The 25,686-nt window shown below is 45.2% G+C and overlaps 1 protein-coding gene across 26 annotated transcripts in view; it reads right to left on the bottom strand.

The window, feature by feature from the left end:
• The window catches only part of KALRN (kalirin RhoGEF kinase), a 708,823-nt gene that overhangs the window by 25,022 nt on the left and 658,115 nt on the right, over nucleotides 1-25,686 (bottom strand). For 12 of the 26 annotated variants that reach the window (XM_045037038.1, XM_045037036.1, XM_023260237.2 and 9 more), the window contains 7 exons: nucleotides 25,265-25,450; nucleotides 24,668-24,839; nucleotides 20,988-21,226; nucleotides 19,017-19,273; nucleotides 15,321-15,444; nucleotides 14,124-14,183; nucleotides 22-49 (listed from right to left, as the gene is read on the bottom strand). In XM_045037038.1, the coding sequence (XP_044892973.1) occupies nucleotides 22-49; nucleotides 14,124-14,183; nucleotides 15,321-15,444; nucleotides 19,017-19,273; nucleotides 20,988-21,226; nucleotides 24,668-24,839; nucleotides 25,265-25,450 (1,066 nt within the window). Of the gene's footprint in view, nucleotides 1-21; nucleotides 50-14,123; nucleotides 14,184-15,320; nucleotides 15,445-15,469; nucleotides 16,495-18,182; nucleotides 19,274-20,987; nucleotides 21,227-24,667; nucleotides 24,840-25,264; nucleotides 25,451-25,686 lie in introns of those variants that run through there. The other 14 variants (XM_045037040.1, XM_023260240.2, XM_019839879.3 and 11 more) reach the window with 6 other exon arrangements.

Below are 25,686 nucleotides of genomic sequence, written 5' to 3'. Positions count from 1 at the left end.
CAGTTCTACTTTTTAACTCACCTTCTTGGATGAAATTTGGATTTAAGATCTGAAAAACACAAAGAGACAGAAAACTGCTTAAATCCTAAACTACTGAAAGAGAGCAGGAGACTTTGACCCTATTGAGTAAAAAGGAAGCACCATTTAGGGAGATGAAGCCAGGAGCCCAGCCTCTGTTGTTTGTGACCGTATCACTATTGCAGTAACAACCCAGGGCACCTGCTTTACTTTCCTCTCTACTCTGCTTCTTCACGTGCCTCTGGGTGACCCAGGGTCCCAAGCAGGTGTATCATGACCGCAAAAGCTCTTCTGGCTGCAGCCGGCCTCTCTTGCCTGCATTTTACTTCCTTATTGCTCTTCCTCTCTGTCACATGCATAAAAGTCATTCTCCCTGCCTGCCCCCCCCCCTTCAATATGCACTCAAGCAATGTGTTGGCACTGATTCCTCCCAGCATCACAAATTTTCAAAAACAGAGCACCTGACATTTATCGAACTGGAATGGGTCATTGACATTAACCACTACCATTGGCCTAATGGTTTCCTTCCAAATGTACCCCCTTCCCCCAAACAGGAGAGAGTTCTCCCCAAGCAGTTAAATGCAGAGCTTGTCTGGTTGAAGGGGAAAGAGAGGTCATACCTGTCCATTCTGTCCCCAGCATGGCCTCCTATAGCCCAAGCTTCCATAGGCCAAATTGAAAAGCACCGACCTGGAGGTTCTAGCCCTTTTTTTGCTGCTTAGGTGAGAAAACCGGACTTAGGCCAACTAAGTGACTTGTCTGGTCATATGGCTGGTTGGCAGAGGCACTGCGGGGTGGGGGGATTCTTTACACGCACCACTGTAAAGGCTGCCTCGTGACCCCATGCATCTTCACAAAAGATCGACTTCCAGCTGACTAGCCATGCTGAAAAGTCATCCCTTCTTGATTTTTCTGCCCTCTTTTGCTTTACCTCTAATCATGTGGGTCCAGGTTATAAAGCTTGGTGGAGTGAACGAAACATGGGTTTTGGAGTCAGAGAGGCTGGGGCTCACCTCTTTTGTTTCATGTAATTTTATGATAATCACTTAAGATTTATGACATCAATTTCCTTCCCTATAAAATGGGGATAAATAATACCTATTGCAAAGTGTTATTGCAAAGATTAGATGAGCAACATATGTCAAGTGCTTAGCACAGTGGTTGACCAATAACAAGTATTCAATGACTACTTAAGTAAAGAACGATTATCTAATTCTAAACATCTCCCTTCTGCAAAGCAGCCTACTGTTACAGTGGCTTTTCTCTTAAGAGTTTGTTGTAAAAGTCTTCTTTCCTTCCTAATGAAGCCAGAAAGCTCACGTGTCTTACAAATGGCTCCCTGGGGCATTCATACTTATCTCCCTGTATTTATGTGAACACGTGTCATAAGTGAACACAGTTTCTGTCCTTCCCTTATACAGGATCCATATGGGCCCTTTGGAACAAGATGCTACTCCCCCCTTTGGATTTCCGTTTGCAAACCAATTGCCCACATATACCACCCAGCTTTTTCAGGAAGTGAGCTGCAGAAAACTCTTGCAATGCCACGTCCTGGGGCTGTGTGTCTTGAGACTGCCACTGCAGTGTCCTCTGCTAGTCTCAAGAGGCCACTATACCACCGCCTGGCCTTCCTTTAAATCAGTGGTTCGCAGTCCTTAACCCTAGCAGCTTTAGTAGCACGAAAAAGCCTCAGGCCTGGGCCAGGCATCCGGAGTTTTGAAAGCTGTGGCAGGTGAATCAACATGCAGCCTGGCTGGAGGAAAGTTGCTCTATCCAAGGGAACTGGGCTCAGGTAAACCAACTCCCTGCCTCTGAGGCTTTTCTGGGGTGGGGCAGGGGTAGGTGAGGGCATTTGGTGGAGCTGCTTTTCCCACACCTTGAGAGACCCCCACTTTGTGAGGAGACGCGGGGCCATGGCTGGCGGGGGGGTGGGGTGCAGCCAGGGAACGCGGGAGGGTGGCAGCATATCACTTGCAGAAGGCTAAGGAGGCCTCGGAGGCCACCTGGCTTAGGGGATGCAAAGAATGATGCCTGCACTAGTCACTTCACAAAGAAAAGGAGATGAGGACTATTTTCTAAATATTATCAGTGTTTATCACAAGGTGTTGAGATCAAGGGTGGCTTTTCCCCATTCAGAAAACATGGCCTCCTCCTCCAGGCTGGTGCCAGGTTTTATGGATACAGATATGCAGGACGGAGGCCCTACCCTCGGGAGTCAGGAAGTGTTTGAATTTGTAGTGAGTTTTTTCTTTGTCTTCTTACCTGGGCTTTCCAATATTCTGCAATTAGTATCTTTCACTTTTGTAATTTTTTCTTAAGGACAAAAAAAGGCACAGTCAGATCCACTAGACTGTAGGTTCTTCAAGGACAGGGGCACGTCCTCTGGACCGTAGCCTGGGTTCTGCTGCAAAATGGGAATTTAATACATGCTGCTTGAATGAATATTTGACCTGTGTCCTCATTTCAGTTCTTCCAAGAGTTGAGGACTGGTTCCAAGAATTGAGGCACTAGGTCCTTAAGATCTATAAAATAATTACTTCAGGGTATATTACTAATAATATTTGACTAGGGCCTGTTTTCAAACACAGATGGGTTGCAAGCTTTTTGGAAAATGATTTAAAAAACAATAAAATCCATTGCCTCTGTGAGAGGAGGATCTTAGCGGCGTTCCATGCAGGATGGAATATAAACTCCAGGAGCTGACGGAGCACAGAGAATCCAGATCCCAAGCCAGACGTGCTCTCTTACCTTGGACAACATTCTTAAGAAGCTTAGGCCTCAGTTTTAGCTGTAAATTGGGGATAATGGTGCCCCCCTGGAAGCTTGTTTGACACAAGGACTCATTTGTTTGATGAAGATTTATTGAGCAGCTCCTTGGTTGTGGCCAGCAGGGAGTGAAGCAGATATGCTCACCACCCTCGTTAGGCCAAAAGTCTGGTGGGGAAGATGCAATTAAGAGACCTCTGCACAGCGTCCAGGATGGTGCCTGGCTGCTGTTAACGCCCAGCCTGCAGCAGACACAGAGCACAGCCTTCTCACTCGTCCCGCCTCCCCTGTCAGTTAGGGTAGAAACGATACGGGAATGCGGCCAGGTTTGTCCAGTGGCCTGTATTTCCCATCCTGATGGGAATCCACAAGGGAGTAAGGCAGTGATTGCATGCCAGGAGTGCCAGCGAGGAGACAAATGACACTTGGAAGGGGCAAATGGCACTTTCCCGCATCATAACATTTTAAGTGGGGTTTCATAAACCTGCCCTGCGGCAGTACGTCTATAAAAAAGCACCCCAAATCACTGCTTAGGGAATTTCCTGCCTTATCCCTTTCTCTCATCAATACCAACTGCGTTTAGTATATTGTTAAACACAGGCACTATTTAAAAAGCAAATCTTCCGAGTTTGGAGGTAAACTTTGGTGGGGAAGTTGGAGAGAAAGCTTGCCAACAAGGCTTCCTTGCAGGTTCTTTATCTGGAAGGGGCTTGTGGAAGGCATCAGTCTTCATTCCTCTGCCTCTTGGGCAGCCCAAGTGTTGCTCATAATGGTAACAACATCAGTGATTTGTGTAGTATTATATAATTGGCATAAACTACTCACAAACTCCTTCGTTTGCTCACCCAAAACTCTGGGGGGATGTGCCAAGCAGGTGTTATTTGTTCCCGTTTCCAGATGAGACAGAGAAGTGCCTGTAAGGTCACAGAAGGCTCCTTCCACCTTAGCATTCCATGTACAAGCAAGGTCTTGGGGAAAGCATTGCGACACTTTGTCGTTGATGTCAAAGGCCTGCTTCCCTTTGCTCCCTAACCTGGCTCTCCACCCCATTTCTACCTAGTCCTCCCATTTAAACTCCTCCGGCAAGGACCAAGAGCTTGGCTGAAATCCATGCTAATGTTTTTTCTAACTTTGACCCTGGATTATGCCCATCGAAGATTCCTCCCTCCTTTTTCCCTTTCTGCTTTTAAGCGATGTGCAGCATGGACTGGTACAGTATGGAGGGTCATGACAGCCTTCTCACACGGTAGTGGAAGAGTCTATGTATTTGTCTGTGGCCCCCTATGGACTGCAAGATCCATGTAGGCAAGAGCCTTGTTCACTGTTGTTGCCTCAGAGCCTAGCACAATATCTGGCACATAAGAGCTCCGTTGATATTTGTCAAATCTAAAATACATACATACATACATACGTACATAAACAAATAAATAAATAATAAAGTGGTGGGATCCTAATTTGGGGGGGGGGCGGGGAGTTGAGAAAATGTCTTGCCATGAACTTGGAGTGTTTTCCTATTTCCATCAATTGGAATGTGACTTGCTCTACAATCTCATCAGTCAGTCCTTGCCTGAAATTTAGGCAACAGTGATCTTTTCCTCCTCCCCGCTCTTCCAGAGGGTGGTACGTATGGTCACATGCTTCTGTCTATCACGACATCTTCCCTGCATGCTATTATCCTACCAGACTCATGAACCCTTTGAAGACAGTAGCACATAGCATCTTGCACATAGTGGAAGACCAAGTATTTGCTGAATCAAATTAACTCACCCAATTAATAGACTAGAATTTAGGCCTCCTGACCACCTTGTCTAAGGTGTCAGAGACGTGAGGTATCAGCCCCTGGGGCCAGAAGGGTTCATCATAAGCTACACATATTTCTTGAAACCTCACGTTTTCCTTCCTTAGAAACAGTTTGAGAGTTCATGGATAGTGGTAGATGGGAAAGAGGAGAGAATGGAAATCGAGACGGATGTGGTAGCAGAGGAAGATGACCCGGTTGCATACACTGCACGTGTTCACTCTCTCGGAGACCCAAATCCAAGAGGGCAAGGCTGGTATTGACAGCATGGCAAAGAGCTGCTTGGGAATCTGGTTTTATTTGAACAGCAGAGGGCGGCAGGTGGTAGCGCTTCCTCCTCAGGGAGAAAAGAACCACCACAATGTGGTCCACCGGCAACCTAGTTTCTTCCTTCTGGGGAGAATTCCAATGTCTTCTTGATTGTCTTCAAAATGGGAAGGCAGCAAGGTAATGGGAAAGAGTTATAGGTAAAATCAACCAGCACTGAATAAGAAGCTGAGCTCTGAAGAAATCTTGAGCCTATTTTTCTTGCCAGTCAATGTCCAAGATTCTGACCCCATGTCCTGCGAGGACAAAATCCTTGTCTAGATAACCAGGTGTCAACGGACTCCAGAAGGAAAGCACACCCACCCCATTCTTTCTCAATCCCTCATCATCAGTCACAAAGCACAGTTCAAAACCATGTATTTAGGAACCAAAATGGCCCAAAGAAACTCAAACCAGATGTTCTAAGCTCAACTCAACTACCTTGAATGAACTCAGAATTTGTATAGCCTGCCTCATTTTTCTATTCCTTTTGTGCTTGTTTCATGGGAATTTCTGTTCAAAAGAGGAAGGGAAGGGAGTTTAGATGATTTTAGGCAAGGACATTTGGAATAGATATAAGAAAACCAATTTTTAAAAATTTAGGTATGAGTTCTGGTTTGGAGGTTTAACAGGTTCTTGTTTCTAATTTTTTTTAAATTTTTTTTTTTAAGTTTTAGAGAGAGAGAGAGTGCAAGCAGGGGAGAGGGGCATTGGGAGAAAGAGAGAGAACCTTAAGCAGGCTCTCTGCACTCAATGTAGAGTCCAACACGGGGCTCAATCCCACACCGTGGGATCATGACCTAAACTGAAGTCAAGAGTCAGACACTCAACCGAGTCGCCTAGGCACCTCATAACCCTTCCTATTTTCGATCTGGTCAAACCAGACATAATTTTTTTTAATGTTTAGGAAATATCCCTACCTCTGCTTATTTCTAATTGGACATTAAGCAAGCTGCAATACAAAAAGTTTGTGAATGCAACACAATTCCAAACAGCAATGGGAGTTTTGAAAGCTACATGAATCAACATGTAGCCTGGTTCAAGGAAAGCTGCTCTATCCAAGGGAACTGGGCTCAGGCAAACCAACTCCCCCCCCCCCCCCCCAGGCTTTTCTGGGGTGGGGCAGGGATGGGTGGGGCATTTCTTACCCCTGAGTATTTTCATTACTGTCTAGTTCTAAGTATTTTTTCTTCAACTTTGACTTTTCTTCCCCCTTTGACCTGGCTGTAATAAAATGTTTTAAAATTTCCAAATTGTGAGTTTTACAAATTATTTTTGTGACTGATTTCTAACTTAATGGCATTGTGGTTGGAGGACTTGCTCTATAGGATACTAATTCCTTGATTTTTGATGAGACCTGCTTTATCAGTACATGGTTGATTTTTGTAAAAAGTTGTGTTCTTGACAAGAATGTATAAGCACTAGCTGTTGGATATAGGTCTCTATGAATGTTCACATGTCAAACACATTCGCTGTTTTATGGGGATTGCTAGTCTGACTCTTCTTTCCACCCCTTCTCAGTATTTTGGTTAGAGAACATTTGGCATGTCCTTGAAAATAAAAAGGATAACAATTTGACTTTTAACAGAATAATGAAAAAAAAAATCTACCGCTCATCCCACAAAATAGTTAAAGCAGAAGGTGGTTTATTACTGTGCATGCATGGGTCTCCCGTGCTCTCAGCAGCCTGCAGTTCTGCTCAGAGGGGACTGGGGGTAAGGGGGGTTGCTAGGACTGCCTTTTCATATGGCACATGTCCCACCTGGAAGTCAAGATCTTGACCTTGGATAAAGGTTTTCTGGATGAATGTTCTGAGGTCTCATCCCTTAATGATTTGACCGTCCTTACATTCCTATCCCCAAAACTTCTTTTGCTTTTTACTTTTTTTATCTTTACTCTTTTTTCACCTACCACTAGGTCTACTGCAACAGTTAATAGGTCTGCACCTGTTGTTTGCTCAGGTGCCAGCTATCTCCCTAAAGTGCAGAATGAAACACGCAGACTCTGCTTAAAAACCTACTTTTGTTCTTGTCCACCACTGGGTCAAGTCCAGGCTTCCTAGCAAATTCCTCGAGGCCCTCATAATTTGGTCCCAACTCATCTGTTAGGCTTTATTTCCTACAGCTCTTCTCACATATCTGAACTCCAGCTACAGACCATATGTTTTTCTCAAAATGTGCCAGGCACTTTCATGCCTCAGGCCCTTTGCTTATGCTCTTTCCTCCCACTTTACCCTTCTCCAAAACTGTTTACATTCTAGTAGTCCACCCAACCCAAACACTACCATCATGTGAAGCCAATGATTGTTCTCACAGCCTTCCTAGGAGACAGGCTGTGAATATACAACCTTGGGGAAGATACTTAACCTCTCTCTCTGTGCTCCAGTTTTCTCATCTGTAAAACAGAAACAATGATAATAGTACCTATGTATTGACACTGTTGGGAGGAAAGGACTCAGCAGAGCCAGGTACACAGGGAACACTGATAAACAGTAGCTGCTATTATTATTATCCCAGTGCCTGAGTGGGTGTGTAAATTCCCACTGAATGAATAATGGCCTCATGACTCTTAATAGAGCACGTAAAGTTTACTGTGTAACGTGAACATTAATCAAAACTGCCTCTCTCTACGTGACTGCATGCTTCTTAAGCATGGGGCCTAATCTTATGTAATTTGTTGGCTTTCTATAGTACTTACTGCAGTGCTTTGTGTTATTAACTTTTGATAAATTGAATTGACTAGGATATCATGTTGAGTCAGCCTGTAGGTGAACCTTGACAGCGCTGGGTTGGGGAGGGAGGTGATGGCCTTCTCTAACAGTTGGCTCTTACAGCAATTTCTCCTGGATCAATGGCACCTCATAATCTCATTAATGTACAACATAAATGAGGTGGTTAAGGCCTCTAGACAAGGGTGACAATACCACAGGACACACATGACTGGGGGTTGCTGGGTGACTGTATTGGCCTGAGAAACCGATTCAGACATTTCCAACCAGTGCGATTGGGTCTCCTTTCTTGGCTTCTGTGGTTGAACTCCTGAGTCACTGGGGTAGGGTGTGGGTGAGGCCACATCAAGGGATTAAAAAGGTTGTTGAGGAAGAAATTCTCCAACAAGCAGATGTGCAACAAGGGAGGGCCTGAACCTTCTTAAGAAAGTACCTGAGCTTCAGTGAGCAGATTTCCTCCATATCACATGCCAGGTTTGGTCTCTCACCTCACCATACTCAAGACCTGCTCTCTCTCTCTCTCTCTCTCTCTCTCTCTCTCTTAAGTATGCTCTACACCCAACATGGGGCTCCAACTCATGACCCCGAGATCAAGAGTCACATGCTCTTCTGACGGAGCCAGACAGGCACCTCAGACCTGTTCTTTTTGTTGGTTGTGTGACCATGACCTCTCTGACACTGTTTCCTCTAGGAGGGTAAGAAAACCCCATCTTCACAGGATCGTTGGAAGGAACAGAAAACATAACAGAAATGAATATGCAGTGGAAGATTTTCTTGTAATTCTCCTAGGAGAGAGAAAATGCCAGCTCTGGCAAGCAAAGTGCCCTTTCCTCAGTGGTAGAATATAAATCAGTCTACACGTAGAGTCAGAACAAAGCTAGGCAGCACGAGTGAGTGTCCAGGCCAAACCTATCAGATATATTACAAAGAAAATATTTTGTAAAAATAAAGAGAGGAATGTGATGCTTCACTCTCTTTTCTCCAGAGTTCTTTTCATAAAAAAATTCTTTTTATGTAATGCATTACCAGGCATGGGTGGAAACACACTGGTGATGCCAGGAGGCCAGTCACTTGACTAGGGGTGTAAAAGTTTCCTTCAATCTGTGTGGCCAGGTTATGTTGAAGGCATGAGTCTGGGACAAGGAGCACAAGCAGCTGAGGTGGGAGCAGCAGGCTGACTCTTTCAGGATGTGGAAGCAGGGGCTGGGGAACTGTGGGTAAGGGCAAGGGCTGAACGGTCAGTGCTGGCCACCCAGACCCTTCCCAGGGCTGGTGGTGGACGTTCCAGTCCGGTCTCAGGAGGAAATGTACCCAGGCCATTTCTGGCATGCCCGCTTCAAAGCAAGTTCCAGGGTCAAGGCACAGAATCTCGACTTCTTCTGTTGGAGGGTCTCAGTGTTTTCAGTTAGAAGTTCAGGAAAGCGAAGGGTCTCAGAGTCCACTGACATCACGCCTTGGATCTGCACGGTGCTCATTCCACACCACAGACATAAACACCTGGACCCTCAGAGCTATGCGACCTCTCACAGAAACCCGAGACTCAGAAAGGCTAAGTGGCCAAGGCCTCACAGTTGACAGCATGCAGACTGCGATCCAGGCTTTCTGACTCCTGTTAAAGTGTTCTTTCCATGTGGTGCTGCCTTTGTGTGATTTTTTTTTTTAAAAGTAATCTCTACACCCAATGTGGGGTTTGAAGTCACGACCCCAAGATCAAGAGTTGGATGCTCTAGTAACTGAGCCAGCCGGGCACCCCACCTTTCTGTGATTTTTATTTAAGTCATACTTTTGCGCTGGAACGCTGGGCAGAAATGATATTCCTCTTTGTTGAGCTGGAAAGTTGAATAAGTTGAAATCCACATAGAAAAACTGGCACTGGAAGGCAGGTCTTCTCATCTGCCAGGATCTGTGTTTTAGATTAAAAACAACCTGGAGATGGGAGATTCTAAGAAGGGAGCAGGATGGTGTAGGTGGGGGGACAATGGCTAGGAGAAGCCAGAATCTGCCCTCGGGGCAGCTTCTCATTTTCAAACTGAAAGTTACAACTTCTCTGCCTCAGTTTCCCCTTCTAAAAGTCTCTGAAGGGCCCAGGGGTGGGGAGGATGTGGGTGGAAAGGAATCGGGGAGTTATTGTTCAGTGGGTACTGTTTCAATTTGGGATGAAGAGAAAGTTCTGGAAATGAATAGTGGTGACAGTGGTACAACATTGTGAAGGTATTTAATGCCACTTAAAAATGGTTAAAATGGTAAATTTTATGTCATGGATGTTTTACCACAATAAAAAATAAGAAAATTAAGGGGATAGGGTTAACTGAAGGTTTCTAAGTTTCTGTCAACTCTCCAAGTCTAGGGTTCTTACCCTGACTGGAAATTTCCTTCCAAAGTATATTTGCCTTTCCAGGTACTTTCTCCCCCTTGTCTCTCAGAACCCTCTCGCACAAGACCCCAAAGCTGTTCTTATGCAGAAAGTAACCCCCCCCCCCCAAGCTAACTGTCTCGCAGCTGGTATAATGACTGAGGGTAATGTCTACATTTAGACTGTGTCGTGGATGAGGATGAGGTTGGCTCCTTGTTAAATGGCTGGGACAGAGATGGAACATTTTTGGAATTGAGACGGCCTCAATTTGACAGATTGATGTTCTCTGCTAAAAGTGGCATTGGGCTTTTTTTTTTTTTTAATTAAGATGCATTTATTTAATTGGGCTTGACATAAAAACTGGACAGAGAAACTTCATCCCTGAAGATGAAGGCCCAAGTCTAGGAGGCTGGTTCCGGCCTTTCTACTCCAGCACATGAGGTAGGCAAGTGGCAGTTCTGGGGCTGGAGCAGGTGCAAAACCTCAAGTCTCAACATGGTCCTCGGATGATTTTCTGAGCTGCATGGGTGTGGGGACCTGCCTAGCCTGGGTCCTAAGGGAAACTGGTACAGCTCAGGGAGGATCCAGCCTTCTCGGAGGTGGGCATTGGCTCAGAGGGTGGGTGCAGATACTTGACCCTTGCACCCTGGTTCTAACCTGGGCATTAGTGCAGATACTGGGGCAGAGGCAGGACTGGGAAGCTGGCAGGTGGGGATATGATGCTCAGCCCACCATCACATCTGCAGTCCTCATCAATAAGAGGCAGTCAGCAGTGTAAGCTGTACTGGAAATAAATGAATATTAACTTGTTCCTCAAACAGTCTAGTGTCTGATTTTCAGCCTGATTGGATTCTTCTTCCATGTAGAAACATTCCTCTCATATATAATCTCCTCTAGCCCCCAAAGTGTAATCAATACAAGATAAAGTAAGGTGAACTATGGGCAGACCTTTGCCATTTCTCAAATAGTTATCTCTAAGGTGTGGTCACAGATCAGCAGGAGAGAGGGGGGTGCCAGACCACCAGAGGATCATGTAGACTGGGAGCCAATCTTGCAGTGAATGGTGGTGTGGCTTGTGTGCTGGGAGTGGGAAGTGGGGGCTGTACCTGAGAATATTCACAAGTGTTTCTCTATAGGGGAAGAAAAAGGATGGATACATTAGAGCAGAATTGCCTCTTTTTACGTAACTATATGTTCTTGGAAAGCTTTGTAAGCCAGATTCTTAGGATTCAAGGTGCTTCATTTTCCTCTTAATTAGCATTCAAGGATGTGCCTATAAACCTCCATAAAATATGGTGGGACATATGCAAAGACCCAAAGAAACTGCTCCTTAAGAGAACCCTTCAATCCACCAACTGAGAAAAATAGTAAAGGAAACAATTTGATAGTCATATACATGTGGAAGCAGGGGAAAGGAGCCTAAATACAGCTGGGATTGCAATCAACATGCTGGCATCAGGTCAAGGGGTAGGCAGTCAAGAGGGCAGGACTTAGCATTCAGACACCTAGCGTGGAGCAGTGCACAGGGTGAATAGGTCGGCATGTCAGCTGGGGTTCCAGGCACAGGGGCTCAGACCATAAGCCACGGGAGTTGTAGTTCAGCTCAAGGGCACAGGACACACTCTCAATCAGACAACACATATTAGAGTAATCAGGTTCAGGAATTAGGAGTGAGGTTGGGGGCCAGGATGGGCCTGCTAACGATGCCCCAAATTATTAATTTAGCAGCCAGCGGCCACCTGTTTCTCAAGCTGAGTCGTTAAAGAATAGCTCTCTTTAGCATACAGCCCTGGCCATCGTTTTCCCTCTGCAATGAACACTGCAATAAAGTTCTCCTTACCTATCCTGTGGGGAAATTCTCAACTCATGCTGAACAGGTTGACTTTCTAGACCACATTTGCTATTTGTGTCTGAAAATTTTAAGCTAGCAATGCCAAGATGCCTGCTTTCCCGCAGCACCTGCTTATGTGCTCAGTTAAATTTAACATGGCAATACAGCGCACAAGAGCTCACTGATGCTTAAGAGGATCTGTATGGAGGGAATGTGCAAGGGCAGCATACATACCTACGACAGAAAACTTGGATTAACCAGAATATTTGGTTGGTTTCTAACAGCATGCCCCTCAACAGTGCCAGTTAGTTGAAATGTCTGCCTCAAGCATTGTATTTGAAAACTTTTCAGACATACATCAACAAAGTTCATGGCTTTCTTCCCTTCAGCACTAACATCCTAATGCCTTTGCTTACACATCCCAAAGCACCTCCCTGGGACCCATCTTATTTAGTCTATGCAAAGGGCTGCAAGCCTTGGATGAATCAGAACCTCAGAAATGTGTTCAACTCACAAAGCAGGGCTGACATATGTGTATGTGCGCATTTACATAGTTTTGCTTCCCTAAACGTAGAATGGAGCGTCTGATCACATCAGTTAACTTTCTCCGTTTGCATTGCTCCCCTGGCCCCGCATCGCTCTGTGCCCACTTCTTACACTGAAGAGTGGGAAAGCCACTCTTCTCTCCCTGGTCCACCTGAGCTGAAAAAAGGTCCCAAATTGCCCTCTAGATCACAAATACCTGGCTGTCCCTCTCCTTCTGCCTGGACTTCCTCTACTTGCGGATGACATCCCTGACACGGGCCAGCAACGCTTAGACTGGGGATGCAGGCGTCACAAGGGGGCTACAAGCTGACAGGTGTGGGCTCCATGGGAGCGGGTGCCTATCCCATGGGATGCAAGGAAAGCAGAGCCAGAAATCTCCCCTGGCTGCCTCATTCTCCAAGATACATTTAGGCTATGAGTGCCGTACCCACTTCCTCCCATGGGGGAGCACTGCATTGACCTACACATGCCGAATTTAGGCCTGTGGCAATACCCACAGCCACAGGCGACCACTGTATCCTGGCAGAACTCTTGCTTTCAACCACTTGTCTCTGGCTTCACTCAACACAACTGGCATCTTCCACAGCTCCTTTACCCCTTCTTGGGAAGAATGGTCTTTCTTGGGTTTTTGGTGGATTTCTTTGGGATCAGGTCAAATTAGAATAAGAATAATAAAAGTCCATCCAGTTAAGTGAAAACTTTAGGTCTATACAAAGGAAAAGAATTTAAAAAAATACTATTTTGTACTTAGAGGAAACCTTTAAACTTTTGTCTATTCCTGGTGATGGGAACACAGATTTGGAGAAAAACATTTCAGTTTCCTCTAAAAGACGAAATGGCAGGGAAAGCCAGCTCCATATTTGCTCTAATTGTCTAGGGTTTGCAAATTCATGAGGGTTGTCACTCAGTGGCAAGCCATGCAGGAGTCCTGTTTCTCTAACCCAAGATAGTTTCTAGCCAAGAAGGGGTCGGAAGTTGATTTGATTTGGTGTTCCTGTTGGTGGAGGTGTTAATTCCACTCCCATACCCCCGGAATCCTCCAAGGTAAGAGAGGCCCCTGACAACGTTCTAGTCTCTCAATCTTTAGAGAGACCTCTGCCAAGGCTACAGAAGGAGGCCATTCCAGGGCCGCTTTTACTTCCTGGTGGGACAGCCACCACCCAGGATCCCTAGGGCCAGGCAGAGGCTGCAATCGCTCACTTGCTCTCAGCCAGCGATATACAGTGACTAGGGGCCAGGTCACCCACCAGGTCATACTTAGTCCATAATTTGGCTGGGGCCTCAAGGGAGGAATAGGTTCTAGCAGAAGAACCAGATGAAGAGGATAAAGGGGAAAGAAAAAGAGGGAAAAGGGAGGAAGGAGAAACAAATGAAGGAGAAACTATAACGAAAAGGGTTCTTGTGTTTCAACTGGGAACCAGCCACTCTTTATAATGCCACTTTCCACAGGGGGAAAATGTGCTCTAAGTTTCCAGTAATGAAGTTGGATATCTTCTAAACAAAGCCATACCCGCCAAGGAAGGAAATATTAAGTAAGCATTCAAGAGAACCAGAAGTTTTAGTCTTTTTTTTTTTTTTTAAATAATCTACGTCAAGTTTTCTATCAGAATTGAGCTGAATTTTCTTTTTTGTTTTTAAGTTGGGATGGGGCACCCAGATATGCCCTAAGATCACAATTTATCCTTGACTGGCTGATCACTTCAGGAAGGTCACTGTTATAGAACACATTTAAAAAGACAATCATTATAGGAAATAGGACAACAATAGCTGCTTCTACCTCCATGCTAGTATTAGGGTCAAGATCATCACACTCTGACTCCTCGGAACTGTTCGTCTCCTTGAAGGGCAGCATGAGGAGGGGGAAGAAAGAGAAAACAGTTAGAACCACAGGCAGCTTTTGCTGGGGAGTGAGGAGAACTTCAGAAAGGCATGAGCAATGGGAAGTTGGGCAGAGAAAAAAACCCAGGTGCTTCTAAGGAGGGGGTGCTGATCACCAAGGGTGGCAGCATGCTCTTTCCAGGGGGAGGAGGCTGGGATTGTGTGCGGCCGAGCATCTCACAGGAAATAGCAGTGGAAGCAACCACATGAAGCATGAATGCTGGGTAATTTAAACTCTTGTCTTCTGTGAGGCTGGACTTCCCAGATGAGAGTGAAGGAGGGAACGCAATTTCTTTTCCCCAAGAAGGACGTTAGAATGGGCTTTGGTTGTTCTTTTTTTTTGCTCAGGAAGGGGGAAAAGTGCCAGATAGATAATCACACGTTATAACAATGTTAAACATGAGCAGTCTAACTCCCATGGTCCAGAGTCAGATCTTTCCAGAAGGCCCAATGTAAGAAAAACAGATCCCATCATTCCAAGATGGGGGACAACAAGGGTCTGCCAAAGCTTAGAATCAGTGGGTTCACAGTGAGATGGTGGATTATTACAAAACAGTAACTTGGGCTTCGCCAGCGTGCCTCCCTTTCCTGCCCACGTGTAGGCCTGAAAATGTCATCGTCTGAATTCTGGGGAAAAGAAATGAAACTTTACCAAGGCCACAGTGGCCCTTAAATTCCAAACCTCAGACTTCACATGGTTGAAGGTTTGGCAGGCACTCCTAATCTCCTTACCCTGCGTGTATTTTCAAACCTAGGATACTGAACGGGCAGCTTTGGGAACTTTAGTATGAATCAAGCATCTTGCATTTTTACAAAAAGAATGCTGCAGATAATTTTGTTATAAAACATGTGCACAGTATAAAGAGAAAGGTATAAAAGAAAATAAAAGATACTTACGTATTTGAATTGAAGTTGCCAGGAGAAACAAAACATAAAAAATAAATTGATCTTGCATGCAAAATCCTGCTAAACTACTTCCCCTCTGGCCCCCACACTGGGAAAAAAAAAATCCCCATCCACCCAAATTGCCTCGTGAGAATGCTGCAGGGTGGGAGTAGATGAGAGGTGGGGCACGGCTCTGGAATACCTTACTCACTTTAACAGAGACTTTGTTGCCCAGAATATCCTTGGGTTTACGAGGCCCTGTGGCTTCATTTTTACCCGTGTTCTCCACTTCCGCCCGCTTTCTCATTCGTAGGGTATGCCATGAACATGACTTCCTGTTGTACCAAAAAATGCACCAATCAAAATGGCAGGTCAGGGCAGAGTGAGGCGGTGGGTGGGCTCACCACCCTTGGGTGAGTCAGTAGGTGAGGTGCTCCAGTCAAGCCCCAGGTCCAGAGGCCCCAAATCTGTGTGCCAGCTCATGTGGTGGCTGGTTGATCTCACCTCCAATAAGAAGTGAGTGAGGATGAGCTTTGACCCCTCTTGAGAGATGTGCCCGGTTGGCCGCAGCATTTGAGGAAAATATTAGTACTGGATTATTAAAATCTACCAAGGAAAGTTTTTATATCATACTGATGATGAATCCCTCGAGGACTGAGGAAGTCCCTTCCTGAACAGTATGGTGGGTGGTGGAAAAACAGGGTTGGGGGGGGGGGCAGGAGTAAAACAGAAAAGATAAGTGTGTTTTATAGTGTATAAGCTACTGGCACTTTCCCAGGACTAGATATAAAGACCCAAAAGGATGATTTTGAGGTTTTCATCCCATTATTTGTATTTGGGCTGTGGCCACTCCCACACACTGCAGTACAGATAGGACTTTTTTCTGGGGCATTTGACTTGACACATGGTTGAGCACCACTCATTTATCTGGATATTTTAGGATGAAGTGCTTCTTGGTCTATGTCCTCCACATCTCTCAGTGTTTGTGAATAAAAAGCTCTGTCGACCACTAAGAAGTCCTAGAGTTTTCCTGCTGGGAGAAGACCCAATGTGTGCTCTCAAGGAGGTGAGGGCAGCAATCCCCTTTCACACTACCCTTAACTTCTTCCTTCCCACAAGGGGGTTGGAAGCTACTTCACAGACCTGTAAAGAAAAACTCAGAGCAGAGCTCTTGAGTTGCATATATGTCAGGACTCAAAAGACAAAGACAGCAAAAGCCAAGTCACAAAGAACATTAGTGACCCTGGGCAGGCATCCTCAATTTCAGGTGTGGTCACAGAATTTGGATGAAGTTCTATCATTGCCTGGAATAAGTGAGGTTGGCTTTCCTTCAGTGTGTCCTTGTCAAATTTGGTCCTTTGCAGACAGAGCTTGATGAAAAGAGCCTTCAGTAAGGGAGGGAGGAGAGAAGGAGGAGAGAGAGAGAGGCATATGAGATTTAGGAGAAAGGAGAATGTTTCAAACTGCATAGCATCTCCTCCATAAAACTCCATAAATGTCAGGAATTTTAGGACGTCCTGACGGTGTTCCCAAAATATTTATCACTAACACACATGCTCAGTGATCACCCTTCTGAATAGGAAAGGGCAAGAACAGTCATGTTCTCAATTTGGGGGTCAAGCGGGCTCCACCAGAAAGCAAGAATCTCTTGGCCAGAATTTCTCTTGTATCTCCCGAATAGGCAGGCTCTCTAAGCACACCAGCAACTCGCTTCAGTTGTTGTACCTGAGCAAGAACCAGTCATGGAAACTAACCTTAGATAATATCACTGTTAACTTCCAACATTCACTTCATATCTTTACCCCCCCAATCCGCATCTCTGACCCAGTTTGAGAACATCTTGAGTCAGGGAGGCCCATGCTGGAAAGATTCCCAGGGCGAACAGCACGTTGAGTGCGTGTGTGAGTGTGGGGGTGTGTTCCTGCATTTATCACAACCCTCTGGGTCATTCAGTGTGCTTGGTGAGAGACTAGAAATGTGACAAATAATGTTCAGAAGGAAGACTCAGTAGTATCAGTGGCAGGACAGGGTCAATTTCATATTCTTCTTTCCAGAAGAAGTCGTCATCATGGTTTGGGGAGCTTCCATCTCTTGGCCACAAGCCCAGGAACTGATGTGGAGACAGGGTTTCAGTGACATTTATGCTGTGGGCATCACAACCAACTCTGCCCCTTGTGGTCACAGCAGTCCCTGGGGAGGGTGCGGTGAGTGTCTTTCCCTGATAAATACTGACAGCCACTTTGAGTCAGACGCTCTGTTCCATCCCCACCAACCCCTGCACAAGAGAGGCTGACAAGGAACCAGAATGACCCAATTGTATTTGGATCTGTTCTCTTTCACCCAGACTCACATCCCTCCCATGGAAGGCAGGAAAAAGGTGCAAAAGTGAGGAGGGAGTGCTGGGTGCCTGGATAATTAGATTACAAATCGTGGTAAGTGAGCTCTAGAAGGCCGTTGACTAATAAGAACTTCAATGCTTTGAGGGCCTTTATTTCCAAGCCTTCTTAAATGGTACCAAAACAAATGTCTTAAAAGTAAACTCAATTGGGTCTATGGTGCCTTAGAGACCCCCACTGATTTCCAGCTGGGCCTATGGTTACCTAGAAAGGCCAGGGTGAGGCTGGTAGCCTCTATCCTCCAAACTAGAGAAATGCCAAAGAAGCACTGTGTCCTGTTGTGCCCCTGCTCAGCTATGTCATGGGGAGTCCCTTCCACCTGTGCCATGGATGACCACTGAGCTTGGAGAGTGGTGGGGGATGCAATCTAAACACTGTCTTGTGCTCAAGTCACCACTTCGTGTCAGCACCGCAAAGGCGCCCAGGGGGACAGCATCCAATCGGAATCATTCCACATCTCGGAGGTTAGAGAAAAACAATAGGGGCTGTTTAGAAGGGAAGCCTAGTATTGGAGCTTGGGTGACAAAAGCACTTTTTGTGTGGGGAAAAACTGCCAATGCATTCAACCAATTCCTAAAATACAGAAAGGAAAAAAAAAAAAAAAAAAAAGAATCGTTTGCACATTTAAAACTCCCAGAATAGTGAAATAGGGGAAAAAGGGTCAACTAGTCTTTAACCTCATTAAAACATGCTCATGGTGAAAATTTATTTTACATATTTAAAATAGTACATTTAAAATTATTAGTTACATTACAGGTACAATGATGAACATTGTGGCTCTCCATTTATATTGCACAACCTGACTTCATCCATATGGGGTTCTTTAAATAGTGCAAAATACTTTATACAGGAATGTGTTCGAAAGGGTCTTCGCAACCAAACTAAGGAAAAGAAATATCTTACAAATTACCATGAACATATATTAAAGTGACAGGGGAGGGGAGAAGTTAAAAAAAAAAAAAGTTACAATCTGTACAGAGGAATTGCCATAGACAACCAAAAAGTTCCCTCTCTCCTGACAGAAGCAGCAGGCCTCTGACCTACACAGGTCTGGCATTGGTGCTAAGGTCATTTTTTGGTGTCAATCAAAAAAAAAAATATATATATATATATATCAGTAACTTAATACAATATAAATAAAGTCCAGTCCAGTGAATCCTGTGGTGGGTCAAATGGAGCAACGGAAGGCATGCCTTTTGTCATCTAGGGTTTCAGTAGGGTTCTTTTCTTAATGGGGGAGGGGGAGAAAAAAAATGAACAGAAAATTATAACCCAAAAGGAAAAAAACCCACAGCCACTACCGTCAACAACCACAAAAAAAGCCCGGAACAATCCAGCCTGGATGCCCCATGCTGCGTGCGGTTCCAGCACTCAAATATTGGTTCCGGTGGCACTGTCGAGAATAAGCAGCGGTCATTCCCTAGCGTGTGTTTGCATTTTTGTGTTCTTTGTTTGGTTTTGATTTTCTAATCCACACACTCCTCTCCCGGGGAAGCCAACGAGGCACTTACTTGATGCTTCCGTCACTACTTTCTGCTGCCGCGGTGGCTTTGGTGAGGGGTGCCAGGACGCTGCCCGGGACCCAGCCCTCGGCCGCAGGGGAGCAGTCGCTGGCCGGCTGGTACACCAGGCACATGTTCTGCTGGTTGACGGCGAGGACCTGGACCACCTCACCTTGGCTCACACAGATTTCGTTCTCCTTCAGTGCATAGTAATCTTTGATCACGGCCATGGAGGAGGTCCCATTGCAGCCCCCCAGGTCGCCCTGCTAGGAGACAAGGGCAAGGGGGACATGGATACAGGAAGGCTGGTTCACACAGGTAGCCTTATATCCCACTGCGTGCTTAAAGGCCAAATCCTACTGCGTGCTTAAAGGCCAAATTTCCCACCGGCAGGGTAAATAGCAGGCAGAAGATTATCTTGAGCAATAAAATTATATGTACAAACGTGCTCTGAAAATCTATTTGTTATAGCAATGTTGTATATAATATTATAATCAGGGGTGAATGGGTAGAGAACTGTCCAGTCTAGGGAAAAGCATAAACACACCTTCCACCTGGAAGCCCCTCACTAGCATGCAACCTTCCTGCCAGCATCCTCTAATGTAAGGAAGAGGGTGGCACAGGGATACATAAGCAGTTGGGCAGAGTGAGGTCAGGGCAAAGGTCAGGTCAGGGTCACACCCCCCCAATGGAAAGAAGACAGACCTTCTGAAACATTTTTTCTTCTTTGTGAAAAAGCATCAGTTTCCTGCTACATTCTGATCTCCTTTGAGACAGAAGTAACAATGAGATATTTGCCCAGTTCAATGGCAAGACCATGACCTACCCTGACCCAACTCTAGTGGGAACAAAACTCCTCTGGTCCTGCCTGTGTTCATTAAAACAAGAGGTCATACCTCTGTGGCTTTTTCACATGACTATACCAGGAAAGCTACTTCTAGACCTGTACCTCCCATGGAGGCCTGGCTACCTCACAGAGCACGATGAGAGCCAGAAATTCTTCAATAAATTTGACAAAAGGCCGTTATGACTTCACCTAATTCACAAGGAGTTTTTAAGGGAGAAAATCATTTCCAGGTAATATGATGAAATAGGTCAGTACAGTTAGTCTAATACAGAATTGAACTTGGATATTAATAGTTGATTTTTTAAAAATATTTTTATTAATAATTAAAAAAATCAATATCATCCAATAATTTGGATGAAACAAATAAAAGTATAAAATCAGAACACGTAAGTAAAAAAAAAAATGTAGACGTTCCTGTTCACAGACCCATTGAGTTCTAGAGGCAACTGAGGCCTAATGAGATTAATGAACTGCCTGAGGTTCTAGGGCAAGTGAGTTACATAATTTGGGTTGGGTTGGAACCCAGATTGCCTGAATTCCTAATCTAGCACTTTTCCCATTTATTCCCATAACTACCACTTTGTAGGGTCCTACACAGCTGTGTGGACGGGTCTACGGTTAGTTCTATGCCGTCCTCACAGTGATGTTTAAATTGTGGATTATCTGTGATAAATGTCTAATCCAAACCTGCTTTTCCCATTCACACACAGATGACCCATTTCCCCACACTGCATCCGTCAGTGGAGGGCAAAGGACTGTGAGCTCACTTCAGCAGCTCATCATTAGAAAGCATGATCTCTTTCAGACGTCAAACACTAGAGTTGTGACTTTTAGGTGATCCAAAGCACGACTACTCTGGTATAAGTCATCATTGCCACTACAATATTACCTTATATCTGCAGGGTTTCTGCAGATGACAATAGCTCTTTAACACAGAATGTCTGAGCACAGGGAGCTGGTCTAACTCACTCAATTTGTAGGGGAAGAAAGAGAAATAATTGAGACTAGGCTGTATTCAGTGGGTTGTTCTGGTAAACGAGCAGCATAAAAAGAAGCTACGTCTTTTTTCTAAAGTGAGCACAGAGGCTGTGCCCTCAGAGTGGCGAGGCTGGGGGTAATAGGCTGTCACTTACCTTGGTGGCCTCAAACTTGTCCCCAGGCTGGTGATAGTCAAACCCTGGACTGCCATTGGAGGTAGATATCTTCAGGGGTGGCAGAGGCGGGTTATAGCTGGAGCCCTTTGGGGGCTTGTCAGAGCCCCCGGGGACAGAGGAGTAGGGCCTGGGGCTGGCTTGGGGAACTCTAGATGGCTGGGACCTCATCACAGCTGTGTTCCTTTCTTTCCGCTGGTACTCAATGGGCGACTGTAGTGCTACAGGGTAAGAGCAGACAGTTACTCTGAGGTCTAGGAATCTCACAAGGATTTGGAAGCTTAGTACACACAGGCTTTATGCCAGGCATAATGGTAATACACGAGGAAGACACTATTCTTTTTTTTAAGGAACTTATGATCTACTGTGAGGACGAAGAAACCTACCTTAATGATGGAAATGCAAAAACGAAATGGTGCCATATATGAGGTACAAAGTGCTGTGCAAAAGGATGGAGAGAAGTGTGTGCAGGCGTGTGGGTGGACACTTCTATGGGGGTGGTGGTGGTACTAAGCTTCAGACTGTGCAGGAGGTAGGCAAGTGTGAAGTGTGTCTGGGCAACAGGATGGAGTCAGATCACCTGCAGCAGAAGACCATCGGTGGAGGAAGAGATGAGACATAAGGGAGGTTGTTGGCACCATGACTGAAAAATCTGCAAAGCCCTGCTAACGAGGCTGGAGTTAATTCCAAAGATCTTGAGAAGTGATTGGATTAAATGAACTTGAACATTTGAAATTCTCTCGCCAGAGCCACATTTTGAGGAATATATTAGCCTTGGAGCAGCAGTTGGGAGGAGGGCTGGAGAGGCCGGTTCAGAAACCATGAGACAGTGGCAAGCCAGCAACCCAAGCGGAGCAGAGTCAATGAAAATGTAGAATGGATATGACGTGGCAGGTGTTCAGAGAGAGATTAGACTCTGCCACAGCCTGGATGGGAGAAGAAGCCAAGAACTGATGGTCACTCGGGTTTGGGGTCTGGCAGAATGGTCGTCAGTGGAACTCAGGAGACAGAGGAAAGACATGAGCTTTGTTTTACAGAGTTTAAGATAAGAAAGTTCAAAGGCTTGAGTGCTAAAGAGGTATAGCCAGGCAAAAATCATACAGGTCAAATTCTGTAATAATGACTTCCACAGCTGGCCCAATTTTGTCATTTTTATCAGTATTTTCTGCAACAAATATTTAAGTAGGTTAACAGTTGGGGCTCAGAGAACTTTCAATTATAGGGATATTTCTATAGCAATAAGTGTGTACTTCAGTAGGACTCAACATAGGGTTCACACTTCTCTTTGAGGTCTCAGGAGGGAAAGATTGGCCCTGAGATGCCTGCATATGCCTCTGTAAGTAAAAGGCTAGCCCTACTCTATCATCACATCCTTGTCTCCTGAGTGTGTCAAAGGATAAAACAGGCTCTTGCCAGAGCTCAGCCTTTCTCCCCAGTGTTCTGTAGGCATTAAATATTTAGGTATTGGTAATCGAGTTCAGTAATATCTCCATAATTCACTATAATTAAGAGAAAGATCTCTTGGAACCATGTAAAAGTCTGAATCACTGATTATGCCCAAAGAAATGCAGTTCTAAGTTTTAAGTAGATAGCAGGGAGTTTGGAAGCAGGCCTTACTGAACTAACTTCATGAATCAGTACTCATCACATGGAATTGGGGTATTACTTGATTAGGTGTAATAACTGTGCTGAAGTGTTTCAAAGTAATATGGCTTTTTAAATGAATGACACAGCGAGCCTCTGTTCTTCTGCTAGTCAGTCTCAGTTTGTATAGCTCAGGTCTTAGGATCTGGGAAGCTAATCCCTCCTGAGAGGGTTTGTTTCTGGCTGATATACAGCATCTTATGCCTGATCCTGTTTCTTTCTTTGCTTTGTTTGCTAGGGAGTTCATAGATACATGTGTGCCCTACCATTAGCAACTATCTGTAGTTTGTGGTTAAAAGCCTAATTTTAAGTTATACGGTTCTGGGTTCAAGTCCTTTTTCTATCACCTACTGTTTTTGTGATCTTGGACAAGTTTACTAACCTCCGTGACTCCTTTTCCTCACCTGAAAATGACAGGGTGATAGGACTTACCTTTCCATGTTGACATGAGGATTAAATGTGATGATACATGTGAATACTTGTTTAGCATCATATCTGGCACAGAGAAAGGACTCAACATGTGTGAGCCATTATTGTTACTTCAATTATTTCTAGTTTCAATTTTTTTCTTATTTGTCTTTTGTACTGACTTGATAAACTTAAACATCTCATTGTGGCTTAGAATCAGAAATGCTTAACTAATAGAATGCAATATAATGACATATTTTATATACATGCTCTTTTTTGCACAAAACTGTTTTATCAACAAAGGTATTAATTCAAAGTTCTAGGAGTAAGACTGACGCTATAGGGAGCTGGCCGTGTCTGCCTGGTCCCAGTACCGCTGGCAGGCGCACACAGTATGTGCAGCGTGGGCAGAGTAGATTGTCCCTTTTTTTCACACAATGAGCCAACAGAGGCCCAGAGAAATGTCGTGACCTGCCCAAAGTCCTAAATGGCATGTCACCTTTCATCTTTCCCCCATAGCATTCAGGTCCATGCCGGACACCCAGCAAGTGCTGTTTGCGCCATTAGAAAGAGTCCAGATTCCAGTACTGGCAAGAGGTGACACATCTGATAGTGGATCTGTGTGTGTGTGTGTGTGTATGTGTGTGTGACTGTGTGTGTGTGTGTGTGTGTGTGTGTGTGTGTGTGTATGGGCATATATGCTTGCTCAGTTTGTGCATGTGTGCATGTGTGTTGTACATACAAGCATATGTGCTCACTGAGTCTGTGTGTGCACGTGTGTGCACATGTGTGTGCACATGTGTGTGTACATACAGCCATACGTGCTTGCTGAGTCTCTGGGGTAACTTCATTACTGGTTATATTCTGCCTTCAACTTCAAGCTCTGTTTCTGCTCAGAGAGACTTCTGAGCTCATCAGCTTGAGAGGTGAGTGCTAGTTTAACACCCTATACTTCCTCTCACATGCCAAGCTCAACATGAAGACAATCCCAGCAGTGAAAAAAATATAGAAATGTAAACAAGGTAGCAATGCCATTTCTGGTTAGGGGGCTCCTGCAGGGTCCGTAGCGAGCTATATTCTGTGTGTAGTCATCTGTTCTGAAAAGTTTCAAAGTATTACCGAAATTCAGTGATCACCTCTCATTTGAAAGGGCTCAGGTTGGCCAGCAAGAGGACTCATCTAGGCTCTCGCACTGATCTGTCAAACTCCCAGTATTTGCTAGGTAACACCAGGGAACCTGAGAAAGCACCAGCCATTAGCCACCAAATGGGAAAACATAGGTCACTGATCGTTGATGTGCCCAACTCAGCCTTTTGCCACAATTAATACCAACTGGCAGCTGGCCACAAAGCATACACCCTATGTCTAGGCTCTAGAGAATAGCTCTTCTTTTGGAAAGTTGGGGTTTCTTTATCATGTTCCATCTGTTCCACTGGTGTATTCAGGCTTAGAAAAAATCTAAACAAAGTGTTCCTGAAAACTACAAGTTTGTCATCCACATAAAATGTCAACTGGGCTCATGAAGTCACCAAGAGCCCAGACACAAGGAAGCTCAGAGGCATGGGGTTCCCTGAAAATGGCTGCTGGAAGCCAGGCCCACTGATACCTACCATTTAGGAAGTCTCGCTGTGTTTCTAAGACTTGATTGATGTCCTGCACCCAGGCCTGCTGGATGTCCGCGTTGGCAGCTTGCAGAATGACCCTCTCTGAAGTCTCCCTGTTCATGAGTGCAAACTTGCAGGGGTCATTGTCCACGTTCTCCTCCAGGACCAAGTAATTCATCTGGAAGAACCCAAGTCAATTCTTTTGGTATTTAAGTGGTTTAAAAAACCAAGAGCACCCTGTATACACTGTATGTTAGCCATCTTGACAATAAATTATATTAAGAAAAAATCAACAACATATTATACTTCCTCAAAGTTTTTATTTCAGGAGACATTTCCACAATTTTGTCCTGGATCTAATAGCTAAATACTTTGGTTTCTGTCTTTGATGAATGACACGGAACTGGAGAGCCTGCAGGATCTATACGACCTGCACTCAGCCTGTCTTTTTCTTTCAAAATATTTAACCTTCATGCCCCCTGCATGTTGGGCTGAAAGACTGTCAAGGTTGTGAATTGGTACTCATGCCAGGTCTCTGTCTCAGGGAAGCAGCTCCCTGGGTTTGGCTCTTCCTTGCTCTGTCATCCCCACTGGGAGCCTTACCTTGATGCTCCTTTTGAACATGTAGCCCGGGGTGAGGGATCCCTTCCTTAGCAGTTCACTGAAGATGACGATTTGCTCAAAGAGGAACACGCGCCTCTCCTTGGTCCGGGACTGCATGCCTGCGTCCAGCTCAATCACATAGAACGTGTCCTGCTGCAGCAGCTTCCCCTGAGCGGTCAGGGTGCCCTGATGGAAGGAGGTGCTGGGGTGAAGGAAGTGAAAACCCGGCAGGGGGCCACAGCCCTCTGGGTCCACAGGACCTGCCCCACTGAGGACACAGACAACAGACCTGGCACTAAAAGCCCCAGGACTCTAGTAAGAGACTGAATTAAGACCCATCCATTCAGCTAGGGCAGATACAGAGCTCTGGGGGAAAAGGGAAAGAAACCACTAAGAAGCAGCCCTGAGAAAATGCCAGAAGG

The sequence above is a fragment of the Felis catus genome, chromosome C2 (genome assembly GCF_018350175.1).
Source record: "Felis catus isolate Fca126 chromosome C2, F.catus_Fca126_mat1.0, whole genome shotgun sequence".
Classification (NCBI taxonomy): domain Eukaryota; kingdom Metazoa; phylum Chordata; class Mammalia; order Carnivora; family Felidae; genus Felis; species Felis catus.
Note: the sequence above shows the minus strand (reverse complement) of the source record. Positions and strands in the feature narration are given on the sequence as shown.